Genomic DNA, 21,273 nt, shown 5'->3' on the forward strand with positions numbered 1-21,273 from the left:
AGCTGGACAGTCGCCATGACAAGTAAGGGCAAGTAATTCGCCTGCCGGAGGAAGCAAAGGAAATGGAATTGGGGAGGAGGGTGCAGAGAGAGTCAGGATTCTCGCCGAACTGGTGCCGTAGATACTAACATTTTGGGGTGGAAAATTCTACAAGCCAGACCTGTGAGGGCAGAATTGGTGGAAACCATTTTGGAGGAATCCTGCATTGTGTCAAATATGAAGGGTGGAAGGAAGAAAGCGTTTGCGTTTGCTCTCAGCTGGATCCTTTCTTCTCATCAGCTTAAATGTCGTTTTTTAGGAAGACTTTCCTTAATATCTCACGCTAACGTTTTCTCCCACATACTTTATATCACACTATCTTGTTTAATCTTCTTCACAACACTTATCACTCTGAAAAGATTTGTTAATTGCTTTCAGTACATGGAAACGTAAGCCTTATGAGGATATAGAATTTCTCTACTATCTTATTTATTGTTGTATTCCTCAGTGCCTATATCAGTCCTGGGTGGCAAGTAAGAGCTCGGTAATAAATACTTTTTGAATGAAGGACGAGAGACAGGTCTGGAGCCTGGAGAACGAGATGCAAAAGAGGCGCAAGACCTGCAGCGCCCTCTGCAGGCGGCGGGGGATGGTGCAGGTGCTTTAAGAATTACCGCGGGACTCGGTAGGGGGAGCGCAGGCGCTTCTCACCAAGATAGAAGCATTTAGACTACAACTCCCAGCAGCCACGAGAAGCCCTAGGGCTTGATGGGAACGGGAAACCTTATAACCTTTCGCGTCCCGGCTCCGCGGGTTCCGTGGGTCGCCCGCGAAATCTGATCCGGGATGCAGCGGCCCAATCGGAAGGTAGGCCCAAATCCCGCGACAGCAAGAGGATCGTAGCGACCTGCGGTGCTGAGGAACGCAGTGCTTTCAAAATTGGCGTCCGCTGTTCGCCTCTCCTCCCGGGAGTCTTCTGCCTCCTCCCAGAAGAGGAAGCAAGCACAGGTGGGTTTCATTAGCTCTGCATCGGATCCCTGAGAACTTCGAAGCCATCCTGGCTGAGGCTAATGTCCGCTGTGCTTCCTCTGCAGTATGAAGACTTTGGAGACTCAACCGTTAGCTCCGGACTGCTGTCCCTCAGACCAGGATCCAGCTCCAGCCCATCCTTCTCCCCACGCTTCCCCGATGGATAAAAATGCGGACCCTGAACTGATTCCACCGCCTCTCGAAAGGGAGGATCCGCCCCAGTTGTCCCCAGATCCTGTGGCTGGCTCAGCTGTGTCTCAGGAGCTAGGGGAGGGGGACCCAGTTTCTCTCTCCACTCCCCTGGAAACAGAGTTTGGAGCTCCTAGTGAGTTGAGTCCTCAAATTGAGGAGCAAGAACTTTCTGAAAATACGAGACTTCCTGCGGAAGAAGCAAACTGGAGCCTTTCTGAAGAAGAAACGAACAGGCCAGAGTTGGGGTCTGAAGAAGCCATGGAAGATGCCTCTGGGGAACCCGCTGCAGAGGACGAGGGAGACACGTAAGTGGTGATGGCAGTGGAGTGTGGAGTCTGGGGAGATGAAGTGTGAGGTCGACCTGTCCTCTGGTCCTCAGAACCACTTCTCCAGGCCCCTGCCTCCTTTGCTTGGCGACCCAGGTTTGTTGTCCCCCATCTTCCTTTCAGTGCTTGGAACTACAGCTTCTCCCAGCTGCCTCGATTTCTCAGTGGTTCCTGGTCAGAGTTTAGCACCCAACCTGAGAACTTCTTGAAAGGCTGTAAGTGGTAAGGATAACAACGGGGCAGGGAGCTGACCACCCCCGAGATTTTCACCGTAAAACAGTCCGGTTATCTAGGAGAGGGATGCCCCAGAGCTGGGAGAAGGAGCACGTAGCCCTTTTAGACTGAACTTACATTTTATCTAGCAGTTTGTGTCTTCTCCTTCCCTCAAGAATTCAGGGGGGCTTACCTACCCCAGAGGTAGGCTCAGCCCTAGACCTACACTTGAAAAGCATAGATCTGGCCAGCTTTCTAACTCTCTCCTGTTTCTAGGGCTCCTGACGGTTCCTGCATCTTGACCAATAGTGCTGATAACATCTTGCGAATTTATAACCTGCCCCCAGAGCTGTACCACGAGGGGGAGCAGGTGGAATATGCAGAAATGGTAAGGACTGGGGCTAACTCTGCCTCTTCATCAGTGCTGCACATTTAAGTCCTTCATGGAGATGGAGAAAGTGTAGTCCAAGTGCTTCCTGTTCACAAATGGGACTGTTTTTCAAGATGTTTCCACATGTAGCGTTTTCTGCCCCGAATTCTGAAGTTATTTAGAGATACGTTTTCCCTTTCTTTAATTAGGAATCTGTGTTTTTCGCTAAAAAGTAGTGAATTTCTTGTGGCAGTATATATGTATTTATATTTATTATTTTTTTGAGACAGGGTCTTGCTCTGAAACCCAGGCTGGGAATGCCGTAGTGTGATCTCAGCTCACTGCAACCTCTGCCTTCTGGGTTCAAACAATTCTCCTGCCTCAGTCCCCGGAGTAGCTGGTACTTCAGGTGCATGCCATCACACTCGACTCATTTTTGTAGTTTTAGTAGAGATGGGGTTTCGCCATGTTGGGCAGGCTGATATCAAATTCCTGACCTCAGATGATCCGCCCACCTTGGCCTCCCAAAGTGTGGGTGGGGATTACAGGTGTGAGTCACTGCGCCCGGCCTATAGATATTTATTGATTGACTACTGATACATGTTAGTCACTGTGCTGGGTTAAAGTGGTGGACAAGACAGATAAAGGGCTGGTTTGCTTTCTCTGTGGGGGATAGACAACAAATACGTAAACCAGCAGGCATCAGGACCAAGATGATAATAAATGCTCTGAAGGAAATACACAGAATGAAGAGAGACTAACTAGAGGAAAGCACATTGCATAAAATGATCAGGAAGGAGCTCTCTGAAAAGGAGGCATTTGAACTAAGACCTGAAGGACGATAAGGGGTCAGTCACATGAACACTTGCGGAAAGAGCTTTCCAGGAACTGGCAATGATATTATAAACACCCAGAACTGGGAAATAGCTTTGTGTGTTGAAAGACCAGAAAGGCCCGGCACGGTGGCTCACACCTGTAATCCCAGCTACTTGGGAGGCCGAGGCGGGCAGATCACTTGAGGCCAGGAGTTCGAGACCAGCCTGGCCAATATGGTGAAACCCCATCTCTACTAAAAATACAAAAATTAGCTGCATGTGGTGGCACACGCCTATAATTCCAGCTACTCGTGTGGCTGAGGCAGGAGAATCTCTTAAACTCGGGAGGTGGAGGCTGCAGTCAGACAAGATTGTACCACTGCACTTTAGCCTGGGCGACAGAGTGAGACTCCATCTCAAAAAACAACAAAACAGACTGGGCTCGGTGGGTCACACCTGTAATCCCGGCACTTTGGGAGGCTGAGGCAAGCAGATCACCTGAGGTCAGGAGTTCGAGACCATGCTGGCCAACATGGCAAAACCCCGTCTCTACAAAAATGCAAAAATTAGCTGGATGTGATGATGGGTGCCTGTAATCCCAGCTACTTGAGAGACTGAGGCAGGAGAATCACTTGAACCCGAGAGGTGGAGGTTGCCGTGAGCCGAGATCAGGCCACTGCACTCCAGCCTGGGCGACAGAGTGAGACTCCATCTCAAAACAAACAAACAAACAAACAGACAAACACAAAATAAAAAACCCAGAATGCTAGTATAGCCAGACTGAGGTAAGTGAGGGAGATAGAGGGCCGAGGACAGAGAAGAGCAACCATGTTGTGTTAGATCTTATGGGTAAGGCATTTGGAGTTTATTTGGGAAGTCATGAGAGAGGGTTTTTTGTTTTGTTTTGTTTTGTTTTGTTTTTTTGAGATGAGTCTTCCTCTTGTTGCACAGGCTGGAATGCAGTGGCGCGATCTTGGCTCACTGCATCCTCTGCCTCCTGGGTTCAAGTGATTCTCCTGTCTCAGCCTCCTGAGTAGCAGAGATTATAGGCATGTGCCACCATGCCTGGCTAATTTTTTTTTTTTTTTGAGATAGAGTCTCTGTTGCCCAGGCTGGAGTGCAGTGGTGCAATCTTGGCTCACTGCAACCTCTGCCTCCTGGATACAGGTGATTATCCCGCCTCAGCCTCCTGAGTAGCTGGGATTACAGGCGCCCACCACCACGGCCCAGCTAATATTTGTATTTTTTTTAAATAGAGACGGGGTTTTACCATATTGGCTAGGCTAGTCTCGAACTCCTGACCTTTGATCTGCCGGTCTTGGCCTCCCAAAGTGCTGGGAAACAGGCGTGAGCCACTGCGCCTGGCCTTTTTGTATTTTTAGTAGAGACAGGTTTTGCCATATTGCCATGGCTGGTCTTGAACTCCTGACTTCAGGTGATCCACCCACCTCGGCCTTCCAAAGTGCTAGGATTACAGGCGTGAGCCACCGTGCTGGGCCATGAGAGAGTTTTTTATTTTTATTTTTATTTTTTTGAGACAAAGTCTCGCTCTGTTGGCCATGCTGGAGTGCAGTGGCACGATCTCAGCTTACCACAACCTCCGCCTCCCAGGTTCAAACAATTCTCCTGCCTCAGCGTCCCGAGTAGCTGGGATTACAGGCATGTGCCACCACGCCTGGCTAATTTTTTTGTATTTTTTTAGTAGATATGGGATTTCACTGTATTGGCCAGGCTGGTCTCGAGCTCCTGACCTTGTGATCCGCCCACTTCGGCCTCCCAAAGTGCTGGGATTATAGGCGTGAGCCACTGCGCCTGGCCAAGAGAGTTTTAAAACAGAAGAGTGAATGGTTTATGGGTGGGCAAGAGTGAAATCCGGGGCCAGGCAATGGTGACTCATGCCTGTAATCCCAACATTTTGGGAGGCTGAAGCGGGTGGATCACCTGAGGTCAGGAGTTTGAGACCAGCTGGCCAACATGGTAAAACCCTGTCTCTCCTAAAAATATAAAAATGAGCTGGGGCTGGGCGCGGTGGCTCACGCCTGTAATCCCAACACTTTGGGAGGCTGAGGCGGGTGGATCACCTGAGGTCAGGAGTTCAAGACCAGCCTGGCCAACGTGATGAAACCCCATCTCTACTAAAAATACAAAAAATCAGCTGGGCGTGGTGGCGGGCACTTGTAATCCCAGCTACTCTGGAGGCTGAGGCAGGAGAATTACTTGAACTAAGGAGACGGAGGTTGCGGTGAGCCGGGATCGTGCGCCTGCACTCCAGCCTGGGTAACAAGAGTGAAACTCCATCTCAAAGAAAAAGAAAAGAGCCGGGCGCGGTGGCTCAAGCCTGTAATCCCAGCACTTTGGGAGGCCGAGACGGGCGGATCACGAGGTCAGGAGATCAAGACCATCCTGGCTAACATGGTGAAACCCCGTCTCTACTAAAAAATACAAAAAACTAGCCGGGCGAGGTGGCGGGCACCTGTAGTTCCAGCTACTCGGGAGGCTGAGTCAGGAAAATGGCGTAAACCCGGGAGGCGGAGCTTGCAGTGAGCTGAGATCCTGCCATTGCACTCCAGCCTGGGCCACAGAGCGAGACTCCGTCTCAAAAAAAAAAAAAAAGAAAAGAAAAGAAAGAAAGAATGCTGATGGAGGAGGAGAAGGCCCCAGCAGAGCCTTGAGTGCCTGAATGCTCCAGCGCAGGGAGGTGGAGACTGATTCATGCTGCTGAGAGATGGAGTGAGGCGAATCTAGAGAATGACTCAAGAGACATGAGTGACCTTGACAAGAGCACTTTCAGGGAAGTGATGGAGGCAGAATCTGATCAGGATGGGTGGAAGAAAAGTATAGTCAATCTTTTTTTTTCTTTTGAGATGGAGTCTTGTGCTGTTGCCTGGGCGGGAGTACAATGGCATGATCTCGGCTCACTGAACCTCTGCCTTCTGGGTTCAAGCGATTCTCCTGCCTCAGCCTCCTGAGTAGCTGGGCTTACAAGTGCACACCACCACGCCCAGGTAATGTTTTGTATTTTTTTTTTTTTTTTTTTTTTTGAGGCGGAGTCTCGCTCTGTCGCCCGGACTGGAGTGCTGTGGCCGGATCTCAGCTCACTGCAAGCTCCGCCTCTCGGGTTTACGCCATTCTCCTGCCTCAGCCTCCCGAGTAGCTGGGACTACAGGAGCCCGCTACCTCGCCCGGCTAGTTTTTGTATTTTTAGTAGAGACGGGGTTTCACTGTGTTAGCCAGGATGGTCTTGATCTCCTGACCTTGTGATCCGCCCGTCTCGGCCTCCCAAAGTGCTGGGATTACAGGCTTGAGCCACCGCGCCCGGCCTGTTTTGTATTTTTAGTAGAGATGGAGTTTCACTCTGTTGGCCAGGCTCGTCTCGAACTCCTGACCTCGTGATCCACCCGCCTTGGCCTCCCAAAGTGCTGGAAGTACAGGTGTGAGCCACCGTGCCCGGCCTAGACAATTCTTTGGGAAAGTTTTGCTGTGAAAGGGAGCCAAGAAATGGATCGGTGATCGGAAGGGAAGCGATGCCAAAGAAGGGTTTATGGGGTGCTTCTCTGACGTCAGGAATAGTCCTGTAGAGAGGGAGGGATTGATGCTATAGGAGAGAGGGGGGATAACAAAACCCCTGAGTGGCTGGGCGAAGACAGGAGCTAGAGCACGTTCAAGGACTTGACTTTGATAGGCACAGAATCCTTCCTTGCAATAGAAGGAAAGGTGGAGGAGCATTCAGAAGCTGCTGTTTAGCAGTTGGAAGATCTGAGTGGTTTTTGTTTTGAGACAGGGTCTCTCTCCATTTCCCAGACAGGAATGCAGTGGTGTGATCACAACTCACTTCAGCCTCAACCTCCTGGACTTAAGCAATCCCCCTGCCTCAGCCTCCTGAGTAGCTGGGACCACAGATGGGTGCCACCATACCCAGCTAGTTTTTAAATTTTATTTTTAGAGATAGAGTCTTGCTGTGTTGCCCAGACTAGTCTCAAACTCCGGGCCTCAAACAGTCCTCCCACCTCATCCTCCCAACATGCTAGGATTACAGGCATGAGTGTGCCTGGCCCAGATTTGAGTGTTTCTGTCTCTGAATTCTGTTTCTGAATTCTCAGTGAAGCATAAAGGGAGATTTTCAGCCAAAGGAAGAGGGTCTGTGCAGAGAGAAAAGGTATGAAATGACCTGTCCTAGAGAATAGAAAATCAAGGCTGGGCACAGTGGCTTATGCCTGTAGTCCCAGCACTTTGAAAGGCTAAAGCAGGAGGATCACCTTGGGTCAGGAGCTCAACAGCAGCCTGGGCAATACAGCAAGATCCTATCTCTACAAAACATTTAAAAAATGGTTGGGTATGATGGTGTGTGCCTGTACTCCCAGTTCCTTGGGAGGCTGAGGCAGAAGGATTGCTTGAACCCAGAAGTTCAAGGCTACAGTGCAGTGAGCTATGATTGTGCCCTATACCCCACCCTAGGTGATGGAGCGAGACCCTGTCTCAAAAAAAAAAAACAACAACAAAAGAAAGAAAATCAGACCCACCGAGGTATGTGGCAGTTGTGCTGCTCTTTGCTCAGTACCCACTAGAGGTCTGTTGCCATTAATTTGAAATGAGACCGGTTAGTGTGACTGTGCATCTTCCCTGGCAAGTTAAATGACTGTAGTTTCTCTGTTTGTAAAATGGGGATAATTATAATAGCACCTGCCTCACAGAGTTGTGAGAATTAAAAGAATCAGTAATGAATTAAAGCACTTAGTGCTGGGCATGGTGGCTCACACCTGTAATCCCAGCACTTTGGGAGGCCGAGGCAGGTGGATAGCCTGAGGTCAGGAGTTGGAGACCGACCTGGCCAACATAGTGAAACCCTGTCTTTACTAAAAATACAAAAATTAGCCGGGCTTAGTGGCAGGCGCCTGTAATCCCAGCTACTTGGCAGGTTTGAGGCAGGAGAATTGCTCGAACGCAGGAGGCAGAGGTTGCAGTGAGCTGATGACGCCACTGCACTCCAGTCTGGGCAACAGAGCAAGATCCAGTCTCAAAAAAATAATAATAAAATTTTAAAAAAAAGCACTTAAAACAGCACCTGGCATATAGTAAGTGTTCAGTAAACACTAGTAGTCCCTGGTATCAGTTGCATGCAAGCCAAGAATAGGAGGATGGTCTGGTTGAGGTTTACCAGGAGAGAAAAACAAACCCTGGTCTTTCTCGAGAGTGTCTTTAAGGGTGTGCGTGCCATGGTGGACTAGAATCTTAAGTGGGTAAGGAACTGGACTGTAAATATGTTTTCGATGAAGCTGAATAAATTGTCATGGTAGAAATAACAGAGCAGGGTCAAGCGTGGTGGCTCATGGCTGTAATCCCGACACTTTGGGAGGCCGAGGCGGGTGGATCACCTTAAGGTCAGGAGTTTGAGACCAGTCTGGCCAACATGGTGAAACCCAATCTCTACTAAAAAAAAAATACAAAATTAGTCAGGCATGGTGGTGATTGCCTGTAGTCCCAGCTACTTAGGAGGCTGAGGCAGGAGAATTGCTTGAATCCGGGAGGCAGAGGTTGCAGTGAGCCGAGATCTCATCACTGCACTCCAGCCTGGGCGACAGAGTGAGACTCCATCTCAGAAACAAAACCAAGAAACCCCACAAAAAAACAAGAATGATAACAGGACTGTTTGTGGGCAGTGAGATGGCAAACCAGGCGGTAGAGTCTTAGTGGTTGAGGGAGGGTGATAAAACAGGGAAAGCTAGCCTGATGACAAGAACTGCAGAGGAGCTGGGGTTTGACAGCAGGGGGCATAATGACACCCAGCCACCTCTTGTATTTGAGGTGTGTACTGGGGACAGCTGGCTGTAAGCATTACAGCCATCTCAGCTTGAGAGGGCCGGGGGGATTGCCAGGGCCAGGCAAGTGCAGGAGCAAATGGATCATTCTGAGGAGAAGATGAGAAATATGGGAGAGTGTTATTATTTATTTATTTTATTAGAGATGGAGTCTCACTCTGTTGCCCAGACTGGATAGAGTACGGTCGCAATCATAGCTCACCACAGCCTTGAACTACTCCCGAGTAGCTGAGACTATAGGCCATGCCACCATGCTCAGCTAATTTTTGTACTTTCTGTAGAAATGGGGTCTCGCTGTGTTGTCCAGGCTGGTCTCAAACTCCTGGCTTCAAGCAATTCTCCTGCCTTGGCCTCAAAATGTTGCGATTGCAGGCATGAGCCACTGTGCCCAGCTGGTTTTTAGATCCTTGAGTAGGAATTTCAGTGGGTTTGGGACAGATTAGGGTGTGCATGGAGCAGTATACAGGTCGTGGTGATGCCAGATGACCCAGAAGACCAGGACTTCTCTAGTGCTTGAGGTTAATAGGAGGATGGGGCAGGGGTGAGTCTTTGTTTTGTTTTTTGAGACAGGGTCTCACTTTTGCTCAGGCTGGAGTGCAGTGGGCAGTGGCGCGATCTCAGCTCACTACAACCTCCGCCTCCCAGGTTCAAGTGATTCTCATGCCTCACCCTCCCAAGTAGCTGGGGCTACAGGGGTGCGCCACCACGCCCAACTAAGTTTTGTATTTTGAGTAGAGACGGGATTTCTCCATGTTGCCCAGGCTGTTCTCAAACTCCTGTCCTCAAGTGATCTGCGGCAGGGCTGAGTCTTGTTGGCTCGTTAAAAGAATAAAGGTGCTCAGTTCCAAGACTGGTCCTGAGTGCTTACCTGGCATACAACTCTTTAAGGCTGGAGGCTGTAGACATTTGAGTTCTCTGTGCAAACTATAAGGTGATCTAAGCCCTAAACCCTGGTTCCTCAGGCCCGGGGGTGGTGGTGCAGCCGGTGCAGCCATGTTAAAAGAGTTCAGGAGGTAAGAGTTTCAAGGCAGGGATAGTTAGAAGAGACTCTGGAAATGTGGGGCGGGGCGGGGAGGGGGATGTTGAGTGTTGCATAAACTTGTTTAAGAGAAATGGGAATGTTAAAAAAAGAAAAAATTGTCATTACCTGCCACTGCAGAATTTAGCCCTCTGAATTTTTCTACATTTCTTTCTAAGCTCTGTCCAAGTACTGAAAGCTTTTATGGGTTGTAATCATATAGTACATGGTTTTATACATTCCTTTTTTCCTTTTAACAATCATATCCTAAATGTTTTTTGTGGTAGTCTTCACTGTTATGATGTTTAATGGTGTGTGATATTGCATTGAGTGCTTATGATAATTTTCTTACCTCTTTTCTTGTTTTGGACATTTGGGTTGTTTCCAGGATTATTATAAATGATTCTTCAGTGAACAAATTATCTTCATGTATTTTGAAGGAGGTTCTTTTGTCAAGAGAATTTTTTTTTTTTTTTTGAGACAGAGTCTTGCTTCGTCACCCAGGCTGGAGTGCAGTGGCATGATCTTGGCTCACTGAAATCTCCGCCTCCTGGGTTCAAGTGATTCTCCTTCCTCAGCCTCCTGAGTAGCTGGGATTACAGGCGTGTGCCACCATGCCTGGCTAATTTTTGTATTTTTAGTAGAGACGGGGTTTCACCATTTTGGCCAGGCTGGTCTCTACTCCTGACCTCAAGTGATCCATCCACCTCTGCCTCCCAGAGTATTGGGATTATAGGCGTGAGCCACCACACCTAGCCTTAAGATAAATTTTATGAATAAGAAATACTCTAGAACAATATCAACTTTTTTTTATATATATCTTGCAATACAGATAGTCAATTTGTTTTCTTTTTTTTCTTTCTTTTTTTGAAACAGAGTCTCGCTCTGTGGCCCAGGCTGGAGTGCAGTGGTGTGACCTTGCCTCACTGCAACCTCTGTCTCCCAGTTCAAGCAATTCTCCTGCCTCGGCTTCCCAAGTAGCTGGGATTACAGGCACGCACCACCACACTGGGCTAATTTTTGTATTTTTAGTAGAGATGGGGTTTCACCATGTTGGCCAGGCTGTTCTCAAACTCCCGACCTCAAGTGTTCCACCCACTTCCGCCTCCTAAAGTGCTGGGATTACAGACATGAGCCACCGCTTCTGGCCAGTGAGTTTGTTTTCAAAAGATTTTTGTGGCTGGTGTGGTGGCTCATGCCTATAATCCCAGCACTTTGGGAGGCCAAGGTGGGAGGAATGCTTGAGCCCAGGAGTTTGAGACCAGCCTTGGTAGCACAGCCGGATCCTGTCTATCAAAACAGTTGGGCCTGTGGTCCCAGCTACTTGGGAGGCTGAGGTGGGAGGATCGCTTGAGCCTGCGAGGGTGAGGCTACCATGACCTTTGATCACACCATTGTACTCTAGCCTGGGCAACAGAGCGAGACTGTCTCAAAACAAACAACCAGAAACGTTTTGTGCCTTTTATTTCCTTATGTATTTATTTTTTCCTGCTAGTGTATCAGTTTTATCGCAACCTTACTCATTAGGTGTTCTCATTTTTAGTGTCTACAAGTTTAGCATTTGAAATAGATACAATTTCTTTCTTTCTTTCTTTCTTTTTTTTTTTTTTTTTGAGGTGGAGTCTCTCTCTGTCGCCCAGGCTGGAGTGCAGTGGCGTGATCGGCTCACTGCAAGCTCCGCCTCCCGGGTTTACGCCATTCTCCTGCCTCAGCCTCCCGAGTAGCTGGGACTACAGGCGCCCGCCACCACGCCCAGCTAGTTTTTGTATTTTTAATAGAAGTGGGGTTTCACCGCATTAGCCAGGATGGTCTCGATCTCCTGACCTCGTGATCCGCCCGTCTCGGCCTCCCAAAGTGCTGGGATTACAGGCGTGAGCCACTGCGCCCTGCCTGAAATAGATAAAATTTCTATAGGTCAGAAAATTGGGGAAGGGTGCATTTGGGTAATTCCATATACTTGTGTGTACTGAGTTTTCTTCCCAATATAGTTTCTTGGTTTTTCTCCTTTATTTTCTACCTTTTCACAGAACTTCCTGTAAGTCTTATTTCCAACTCCCCAGCGTCTTTCCTGACACTTGCCCTGCCCCATGGCTCTTGCAGGAAGCCTTTACTCCTCGTCTCGCCCTCTCCAGGAGACACTTTGCATCCTCTGCGCCCTACATCTCTCAGGGTGGGGACGGGGAGCAGCTTCTTCATCCCAAATGCTGTAGCCACACAATTGCTCTTTCGTCTTGGTGAAAATTTTTCCTTTGAGGCTTATGCCGTCTCTCCCGCTGACGATGTTGGCACTGTACAGCCTTCCTGTGCTCTCCACTTCTACCATTTTGGTGACTTCAGGTATCCAAGCCAGAAGCCAGGGTCTCTCTCATCCTTTAATCTCCCTTTTCCTAACCCCTCATATCCAATTACTTTCCAAATCCCATCAAGTCCGCCTGATCTTCCTAATCCACCCACATCTGTCCATCCCACTGCCTCTACTTTAATTCAAGGTCCTATTATTTTGGGCCTATGTTGCTGAAACAATCTCCTGCCTCCTTTTGCTCATTAAAACCATCTTTAGGGGCCGGGCGCGGTGGCTCAAGCCTGTAATCCCAGCACTTTGGGAGGCCGAGACGGGCGGATCACGAGGTCAGGAGATCGAGACCATCCTGGCTAATACGGTGAAACCCTGCCTTTACTTAAAAATACAAAAAACTAGCCGGGCGACGAGGCGGGCGCCTGTAGTCCCAGCTACTCGGGAGGCTGAGGCAGGAGAATGGCGTAAACCCGGGAGGCGGAGCTTGCAGTGAGCTGAGATCCGGCCACTGCACTCCAGCCTGGGTGGCAGAGCAAGACTCCGTCTCAAAAAAAAAAAAAAAAAAAAAAAAACCATCTTTATTGACTGCTGATTCTACACCAGCTGTTGGGGAAGCAGTGGTGAGAGCAAGGCAGATGTGATTCCCTCCTTCTCTGATAGGTTTGACGGAAGGGGAGTGAGGAGCACCCAGGGCTATAGGAAAGCGGAGCAGGGGCGCCTTGCTTAGCTGGAGGGGTTAGGGAAGTGTCCCAGAGAAAGAAGCATCTAAGAGACCTGAAGGATGACTAGGATTCAGCCAGGAGGAGTCGTTGGGGGAGATGAAGGAAGAATATTCCAGACTTGGAGCCTAGGACATGTGAAAGCCAGTGGGTTGAAAGTGTGGCGAGTTGGCACTTTATAGGACCTGAGAGTCAAAATGGCGGGACTCAGAGATTTTTTTTTTTTTTTTTTGAAATGGAGTCTCGCTCTGTCGCCCAGGCTGGAGTGCAGCGGTGCAATCTCGACTCACTGCAAGCTCCGCCTCCCGGGTTCACGCCATTCTCCTGCCTCAGCCTCCCGAGTAGCTGGGACTACAGGGGCCCGGCACCACGCCCGGCTAATTTTTTTGTATTTTTAGTAGACACGGGGTTTCACCACGTTAGCCAGGATGGTCTCGATCTCCTGAGCTCGTGATCCGCCCGCCTCGGCCTCCGTAAGTGCTGGGATTACAGGCGTGAGCCACCGCGCCTGGCCAGGACTCAGAGATTTTTAAGGAAATGAGCAGATAGAGATGAGCCTTGAGAGGTGGGTCGGGGGTAGCAGCGTGGTAATGGAAGGTTAGGAGGAGGAACTGGCAAGATTTGGTATTGGGTTGGACCAGGAGTGGAAAGGAAGTGAAGAGTGGTAGCAGTCAAGGCTGGTGCTCCGATTTCAGGATTGAGCACTGATGTGGAGTCCAGGAGGAACAGCAGGTTTGATGGTGGCGGATGCTAGGCCTATTATGGACAAATTGAGTTTGAGCAACCCGTGGGATGATCAAGTGGCACTGTCCACCAGGCAGTTGGATATATGGGTTCAGAGTATAGAGGTGGACTGCTGAAGTCCTGGCTGGTTGACATCAGCCTGAGGCCCCACAGACAACTGACGAAGGACAGTGTTCAGACTATTTATCTCTCACAAATCAGTAAGAAAAAGATGGCTGGGCGCAGTGGCTCATGCCTGTAATCCCAGCACTTTGGGAGGCCGAGGCAGGCTGTTCACCGGAGGTCAGGAGTTCAAGACCAGCCTGACCAACATGGTGAAACCCCGTCTCTACTAAAAATACAAAAATTATCCGGGCACCTGTAATTCCAGCTACTCAGTACAATTTAAGTATAATCTAATTTTATATGCCCCTATGTAATTCGTGCATTACTGCTAGTCACCATGGATATTATATAGTACTATAAGTGTTTTATCGTCCATAGGACATAAAATTACATATTTACTAGCAGATCTATCCAGGACATGCTTACAAGCAAGTACTTTACTAGAATACAACAGCTGTGATACATACCATTCAAGCGTCCAAATCTCATGGTAACACCCACCGGAATACCAACTAACACGAGAGTTCCATTAACGTACATAGTACATTAGATTCTTTACCGGACATAGCACATTTTAACCGAGCATCCATAAACAACCCTAGTCAACACGGATATTGACTAGGCAGGAGGCTGAGGCAGGAAAATTGCTTGAATCTGGGAGGTGGAGGTTGCAGTGAGCCGAGATTGCACCACTGCACTCAGCCTGGGGGATAGAGCGAGACTCTGCCTCCAAAAAAAAAAAAAAGAAAAAGACAACAACTGGCCAGGCACAGTGGCTTACACCTGTAATCCCCACTTTGGGAGGCCGAGGTAGGCAGATCACTTGAGGCTGGGAGTTTGAGACCAGCCTGGCCAACATGGTGAAACCCCATCTCTGGTAAAAAGTATAAAGATTAGCTGGGCTTGGTGGCTAACGCCCGTAGTCCCAGCTACTTGGGAGGCCATTAGAGTCGCTTGAACCCAGGAGGCAGTTGTAGTGAGCGGAGATCGTGCCACTGCCCTCCAGCTTGGGGAACACAAAGACTGTCTCAAAAAAAAAAAAAAAAAAAAAAGAAAAGAAAGAAAATGGGCAAAATTTATGAAAAGGTGTACCTAAATGGCCAGTAAACATAGAGGAAATAATCTAACCTTTCTTATAGTAATGATGGAAATACAAATTTATGCTGCAATGAAATACCGTTTCATCACCTTCAAATTGAGAAAAATGTAACAGTCTGGTAATACCAAGAGGATAAAGAACAATAGATACTTTTTTTTTTTTGGAGACACGATCTTGTTCTGTTGCCCAGGCTGGAGTGCAGTGGTGCGAACATGGTGCACTGCAGCCTCAAACTACTGGGGTCAAGCAATCCTCCTGCCTCACTCTCCCAAACAGACGGGACTACGAGTATGCCAACATGCCTGACTAATTTTTTAATTTTTTATAGAACTAGGGTCTTGCTATATTGCCCAGGCTAGAATAGAGACTCTTATATGCTGCTGGTGGGAGAGGACGTTGGGATAAGTGCTTTGGGAAATAAATTGACATTATAGTATCTTACAAAGTTGGCAAAGTGCATAGCATAGAGACCAGTAATTTTACTCTTCAGCAGAAACTGTAGAGAAACGCTTCTACATGTGTACAGAATGTTAAAGCACACTAGCCAAAAAATGGAAAAACCATCAGTGACACTAAATAGAAGAAGTGTAAATCAGTTTGACTATATTCATGAGTGGAGTACTATACAGCAGTGAAAATGCATGAATTACAGCAAAATGTGTTTCCATGGTTAAAGCTTCCTATCACAGAGGGATATATATGATATGATGCCATTACTGTTAAGTCTAGGCTGGGCATGGTGGCTTATGCTTGTAATCCCAGTGCGTTGAAAGGCTGAGGTGGTTGGACTGCTTGAGGCCAGGAGTTTTAGACCAGCCTGAGCAACACAGACCCCTGTCTCTACAAAAAAAAATTTAAAAAATTAGCCAGGCACTCTGGGCGTGGTGTCTCATGCCTGTAATCCTAGCACTTGGGAGACTGAGGCAGGTGGATCACGAGATCAAGAGTTCAAGACCAACCTGGCCAAGATAGTGAAACCCTGTCTCTACTAAAAATACAAAAAGATTAGCTGGGCGTGATGGCAGGTGCCTGTAATCGTAGCTACTTGGGAGGCTGAGGCAGAGAATTGCTTGAGTCTGGGAGGCGGAGATTGCAGCGAGCTAAGATTGCACCACTGCACTCCAGCCTGGGTGACAGAGCGAGACTCCGTCAAAAAAAAATAAAATAAATAAGCCAGGTATGGTGGCGTGTGCTTATATTCCCAGTTACTAGGGATGCTGAGGCCAGGGGATTGTTTGCTTTAGCCCAGGAGTTTGAGGTTTCAGTGAGATGATTGCGCCACTGTACTCCAGACTAGGCAACAGAGTAAGACCTGGTCTCTAAGAAAACAAAAAATTAAGTCTAAAGACCTGTAAAACAATGTTAGACACTGTTTTTTTTTCCCATAGTATCTCTCCTAGGCTGGGTGCGGTGGCTCACACCTGTAATCCCAGCATCTTGGGAGGCTGAGTCAGAGAGATCACTTGAGGCCAGGAGTTCGAGACCAGCCTGGCCAACATGGTGAAACCCCCATCTCTACTAAAAATACAAAAAATTAGCCGAGCATGGAGGTGAACTCCTGCAATCCCAGCTACTCGGGAGGCTGAGGCACAAGAATTGCTTGAACGCCGGAGGCAGAGGTTGCAGTGAGCTGAAATTGTGCCACTGCACTCAGCCTGGGTGACAGAACGAAACTCTGCCTAATAAATAAATAAATATTCCTAAGGAAATGTGTGACAGTGATAAATTCAGGATAGTGTTTACCTCTGAGGGAGAATTTCTGTTAGGAAAGGGGTTTAAACGTATTTTTTTCTTCAGCTGGATGAAGGGGTCACAGGGTTGTTTTTTAATGAGGTACTTTGCATGTTTATTTATTTATTTATTTATTTTTATTTTTGAGACGGAGTCTCGCTCTGCTGCCCAGGCTGGAGTGCAGTGGCCGGATCTCAGTTCACTGCAAGCTCTGCCTCCCGGGTTTTACGCCATTCTCCTGCCTCAGCCTCCCGAGTAGCTGGGACTACAGGTGCCCGCCACGTCGCCCGGCTAGTTTTTTTTTTTTTTGTATTTTTTAGTAGAGACGGGGTTTCACCGTGTTAGCCAGGATAGTCTTGATCTGACCTCGTGATCCGCCCATCTCGGCCTCCCAAAGTGCTGGGATTACAGCGCCCGGCCTGTACTAATATTTTTTTAAAGGATCAAATGGCACCTAGCATGTACTCAGTAAGTATTTGAATAATTGGTTGGTTCTTTGTCTCTGGGTTGGGGTATTATTATTTGTTTCTTCCTCTCTAAGTGTTTATAAAGAAAAAGTATGAGGCCGGGCACGGTGGCTCACACCTGTAATCCCAGCACTTTTGGAGGCCAAGGCAGGGGGATCACCTGAGGTCAGAAGTTTGAGACCAGCCTGGCCAACATGGTGAAACCCCGTCTCTACTAAAAGAAAAAATACAAAATTAGCCAGGCATGGTGGTGCCTGTTCTGTCTCAAAAAAAAAAAAAAAAAAAAAAAGGCTGGGCGCGGTGGCTCACGCCTGTAATCCCAGCACTTTGGGAGGCTGAGACGGGCAGATCACGAGGTCAGGAGATTGAGACCATCCTGGCTAACATGGTGAAACCCCGTCTCTACTAAAAATACAAAAAAATGAGCCGAGCTTGGTGGTGGCTGCCTGTAATGCCAGCTACTCGGGAGGTTGAGGCAGGAGAATGGCGTGAGCCCGGGAGTCAGAGCTTGCAGTGAGCCAAGATCGCGCCACTGCACTGCAGCCTGGGGGACACAGCAAGACTCCGTCTCAAAAAAGAAAAAAAAAGTATGAATCTGTATGGCTTTTGGTGGCTAAATTTATTAAAGTCTGAGTTCACCTTGAACACTGAGACAGCATCTCTGCTGTATATGTGCACCCCATCTGCCACAACACTGCTAGAGACATGCGCCTCAGACTCCTTTTCCCTCCAAGTGACTCAGCCATTCCCATGTCTCTGTCTAGGTCCCTGTCCTTCGAATGGTGGAAGGTGATACCATCTATGATTACTGCTGGTATTCTCTGATGTCCTCAGCCCAGCCAGACACCTCCTAGTAAGTAATGTTTGCCTCCCCGCTTGCTGCCCCACCACCCAGGTTCAAGCAGGGCCTCTTGGGAGAGTCAAGGGCTGCCGGGGTCTTCAAAGGAGGAAGGCTCGGCGTGCTTATCAGAGGGGCTGGTCAGTTGGCTTCCTCACTTCCTTTTTTTTAGATTGAGTCTTGCGGCCGGGCGCGGTGGCTCAAGCCTGTAATCCCAGCACTTTGGGAGGCCGAGACGGGCGGATCACGAGGTCAGGAGATCGAGACCATCCTGGCTAACACGGTGAAACCCCATCTCTACTAAAAATGCAAAAAAATTAGCCAGGCGAGGTGGCGAGCGCTTGTAGTCCCAGCTACTTGGGAGGCTGAGGCAGGAGAATGGCGTGAACCCGGGAGGCGGAGCTTGCAGTGAGCAGAGATTGCGCCACTGCACTCCAGCCTGGGCGACTGAGCGAGACTCCTTCTCAAAAAAAAACAAAAAGATTGAGTCTTGCTCTGTCACCCAAGCTGGAGGGCAGTGGTGCAGTCTCAGCTCACTGCAACCTCCGCCTCCCAATTTCACGTGATTCTCCTGCCTAGCTGGGATTACAGGTGTGCACCACCACACCCAGCTAATTTTATTTTATTTATTTATTTATTTATTTATTTATTTTTTGAGACAGAGTCTTGCTCTGTTGCCCAGGCTGGAGTGTAGTGGCCGGATCTCAGCTCACTGCAAGCTCCGCCTCCCCGGTTTACGCCATTCTCCTGCCTCAGCCTCCCGAGTAGCTGGGACTACAGGCGCCCATCACCTCGCCTGGCTACTTTTTTGTATTTTTAGTAGAGACAGGGTTTCACCATGTTAGCCAGGATGGTCTCGATCTCCTGACCTCGTGATCCACCCCCCTCGGCCTCCCAAAGTGCTGGGATTACAAGTTTGAGCCACCGCGCCCGGCCTAATTTTATATTTTTAATAGAGATGGGGTTTCACCATGTTGGCCAGGCTGGTCTTGAACTGACCTCAGGTAATCCACCTGCCTTGGCCTCCCAAAGTGCTTGGATAACAGGCTTGAGCCACCACACCCAGCCTGATTTTTGTATTTATAGTAGATACAGGGTTTCACCGTGTTGGCCAGGCTGCTCTCAAACTCCTGACCTCAAGTGATCCACCTGCCTTGGCCTCCCAAAGTGCTGGGATTACAGGTGTGAGCCACCGTGCCCGGCCATTCCTCCCCTTCCTTTGACAGCACCGGGGTTTCAGTGTCCATGTCTCTCTCAGCGTGGCCAGCAGCAGCCGGGAGAACCCGATTCATATCTGGGATGCATTCACTGGAGAGCTCCGGGCTTCCTTTCGCGCCTACAACCACCTGGTAGGGACTGTCACACTCAGCCCCAGCACTCGTACTGGCCCAGCTCTCCTTCCTTGAGGGCAGCTAAGGCTTTGCAATACCTGTTTTCAGCCCTTTCCTTCCCCCCAGGATGAGCTGACGGCAGCCCATTCACTCTGCTTCTCCCCGGATGGCTCCCAGCTCTTCTGTGGCTTCAACCGGACTGTACGTGTTTTCTCCACGGCCCGGCCCGGCCGAGACTGCGAGGTCCGAGCCACGTTTGGTAAGCATCTGTGCCTCCAAGGGAGGAGGAGAGGGAAGAGCACTGCCACCTGCACAGGGGCCTGTGTGAGCCAGGGCCACCTGTGGGGTTTCATGCCGTCCTCTGTACGGCCCGGGAGCAGGTGCAGCCCAGTTGGCAGAGGAGCAAACAGACTCAGAGCAGGTAGGAAACCTTCCCAAGGTCAACCAGCTGGTCAAAGGACTGCTTCCTTCCTGAACCCGTACCCTGTCAGCTGTGGAGCTTTTGGTCTCTGAAATCTTTCTAGAAAATTTTTGATAAAGCTGATTCCATTTTCCTGTAGGCCTTCAACTTGCATCTGTCCAAGGAAAAACTGGGATTTGAGAGGGATGAAGTGGGGCTTGGGCATTTAGGTCCTTTGGGGGGATAGATGTGGTGAGCATCAGAAGTCTTTGTCCTGCTTGTGACACACAGCATGGGGGAGATGTTGAGTCCAGGCATGTTGGTGCTGGGATGGGAGACAGACCTCTGCTTAGCCTGGTTAGTGCCCGGAGCCATTGCCCCCTCCCCCACTTTGTTCCTTCCCTCTCTAGCAAAAAGGCAGGGCCAGAGCGGCATCATCTCCTGCATAGCCTTCAGCCCAGCCCAGCCCCTCTATGCCTGTGGCTCCTACGGCCGCTCCCTGGGTCTGTATGCCTGGGATGATGGTTCCCCTCTTGCCTTGCTGGGAGGGCACCAAGGGGGCATCACCCACCTCTGCTTTCATCCCGATGGCAACCACTTCTTCTCAGGAGCTCGCAAGGTAGGGGTCACAACCTGAGAGCCCAAAGCACCTGGGCAGCGAGGCAGGAGCGGGGATGTAGTCTGCAGTGTAGGGGAATGGGGATGGGGAAAAAAATGCCAAGCTGAAGGAGTGCCTGGAGACCCCGAGGGAGGCAGGGACATCCAGGGCTTTGGGGGCGACTCCAGGTCCTGTTCCATGTCTCCAGGATGCTGAGCTCCTGTGCTGGGATCTCCGGCAGCCTGGTTACCCACTATGGTCCCTGGGTCGAGAGGTGACTACCAATCAGCGCATCTACTTTGATCTGGACCCGTGAGTGGCCGTGGCTCCTTCCTACACAGGGCCCTGAGAAGCCTAGGAATGCCAGAGCCCAGCTGTAGGGTCCTAGCCCCTGGGTGCGAGTGGTTCCTGCCCCAGGGGTGAGGCCTCTGCCAGCAAATCTCTCCTCTCTCTCCCAGGACCGGGCAGTTTCTAGTGAGTGGCAGCACGAGCGGGGCCGTCTCTGTGTGGGATACGGGCGGACCTGGCAATGATGGGAAGCCAGAGCCCGTGTTGAGTTTTCTGCCCCAGAAGGACTGCACCAATGGCGTGAGGTCCTCAGTTCCATTCCAGAGATGTTGGGGCTTGGGTTGGGGATGGACGTGAATCCCAGAGGGAGCAAGTGTCCTCACTGAAGGCACTGATAGACCGTCCCCATCTCTCCCTCAGCCTGCACCCTAGCCTGCCTCTCCTGGCCACTGCCTCCGGTCAACGTGTGTTTCCCGAGCCCACAGAGAGTGGGGACGAAGGAGAGGAGGAGTTGGGCCTTCCCCTGCTCTCCACACGCCATGTCCACCTTGAATGTCGGCTTCAGCTCTGGTGGTGTGGGGGGGGCCCAGACTCCAGCATCCCTGATGATCACCAGGGCGAGAAAGGGCAGGGAGGAACGGAGGGAGGTGTGGGTGAGCTTATATAAAAAGGTTTTTATGATACTAGAGTCTTCGTGTCTGTTTGTGGGGGGCGTATGAGTGAGGTGGGGTCGGGCAGGGGGACTGGCGGGCTCCCTGGTCCAGCAGCAGTGGGTATGGCATATTGTTCCTGAAACCAGGGGTTGAGAGGTGGGACTAGGCAGGAGCCAATGGGGTGGCTGAGCTTGGTGTGAAGTCAAGTGGGTGGGGGTGGGGCTTCCTGCCATTGACTGGTTGGTT

At 49.8% G+C, this 21,273-nt stretch overlaps 1 protein-coding gene across 1 annotated transcript; it reads left to right on the forward strand.

Moving 5' to 3' along the window:
* The first annotated feature begins 2 nt into the window (after nt 1-2).
* WRAP53 (WD repeat containing antisense to TP53) lies at nt 3-21,057 on the forward strand. The gene is made up of 11 exons (XM_010362389.2): nt 3-987; nt 1,074-1,505; nt 1,650-1,748; nt 2,016-2,127; nt 17,684-17,772; nt 19,016-19,106; nt 19,215-19,347; nt 19,899-20,107; nt 20,295-20,398; nt 20,545-20,679; nt 20,795-21,057. Exons 2-11 carry the CDS (start codon nt 1,075-1,077, stop codon nt 21,039-21,041), a joined length of 1,650 nt encoding a protein of 549 aa, XP_010360691.2. The 5' UTR covers nt 3-987; nt 1,074; the 3' UTR covers nt 21,042-21,057.
* The last annotated feature ends 216 nt before the right edge of the window (nt 21,058-21,273 follow it).

This window comes from Rhinopithecus roxellana, chromosome 19, assembly GCF_007565055.1.
Source record: "Rhinopithecus roxellana isolate Shanxi Qingling chromosome 19, ASM756505v1, whole genome shotgun sequence".
NCBI classification, from domain to species: domain Eukaryota; kingdom Metazoa; phylum Chordata; class Mammalia; order Primates; family Cercopithecidae; genus Rhinopithecus; species Rhinopithecus roxellana.

Excerpts from the sequence above, each read along its gene's own strand:
- WRAP53 (XM_010362389.2), top strand. The coding sequence starts at position 1,075 with ATGAAGACTTTGGAGACTCAACCGTTAGCTCCGGACTGCTGTCCCTCA. Across the intron at positions 1,506-1,649 it reads GCAGAGGACGAGGGAGACAC|TGCTTGGAACTACAGCTTCT; the intron begins GTAAGTGGTGAT and ends TCTTCCTTTCAG. Across the intron at positions 20,680-20,794 it reads GACTGCACCAATGGCGTGAG|CCTGCACCCTAGCCTGCCTC; the intron begins GTCCTCAGTTCC and ends TCTCTCCCTCAG.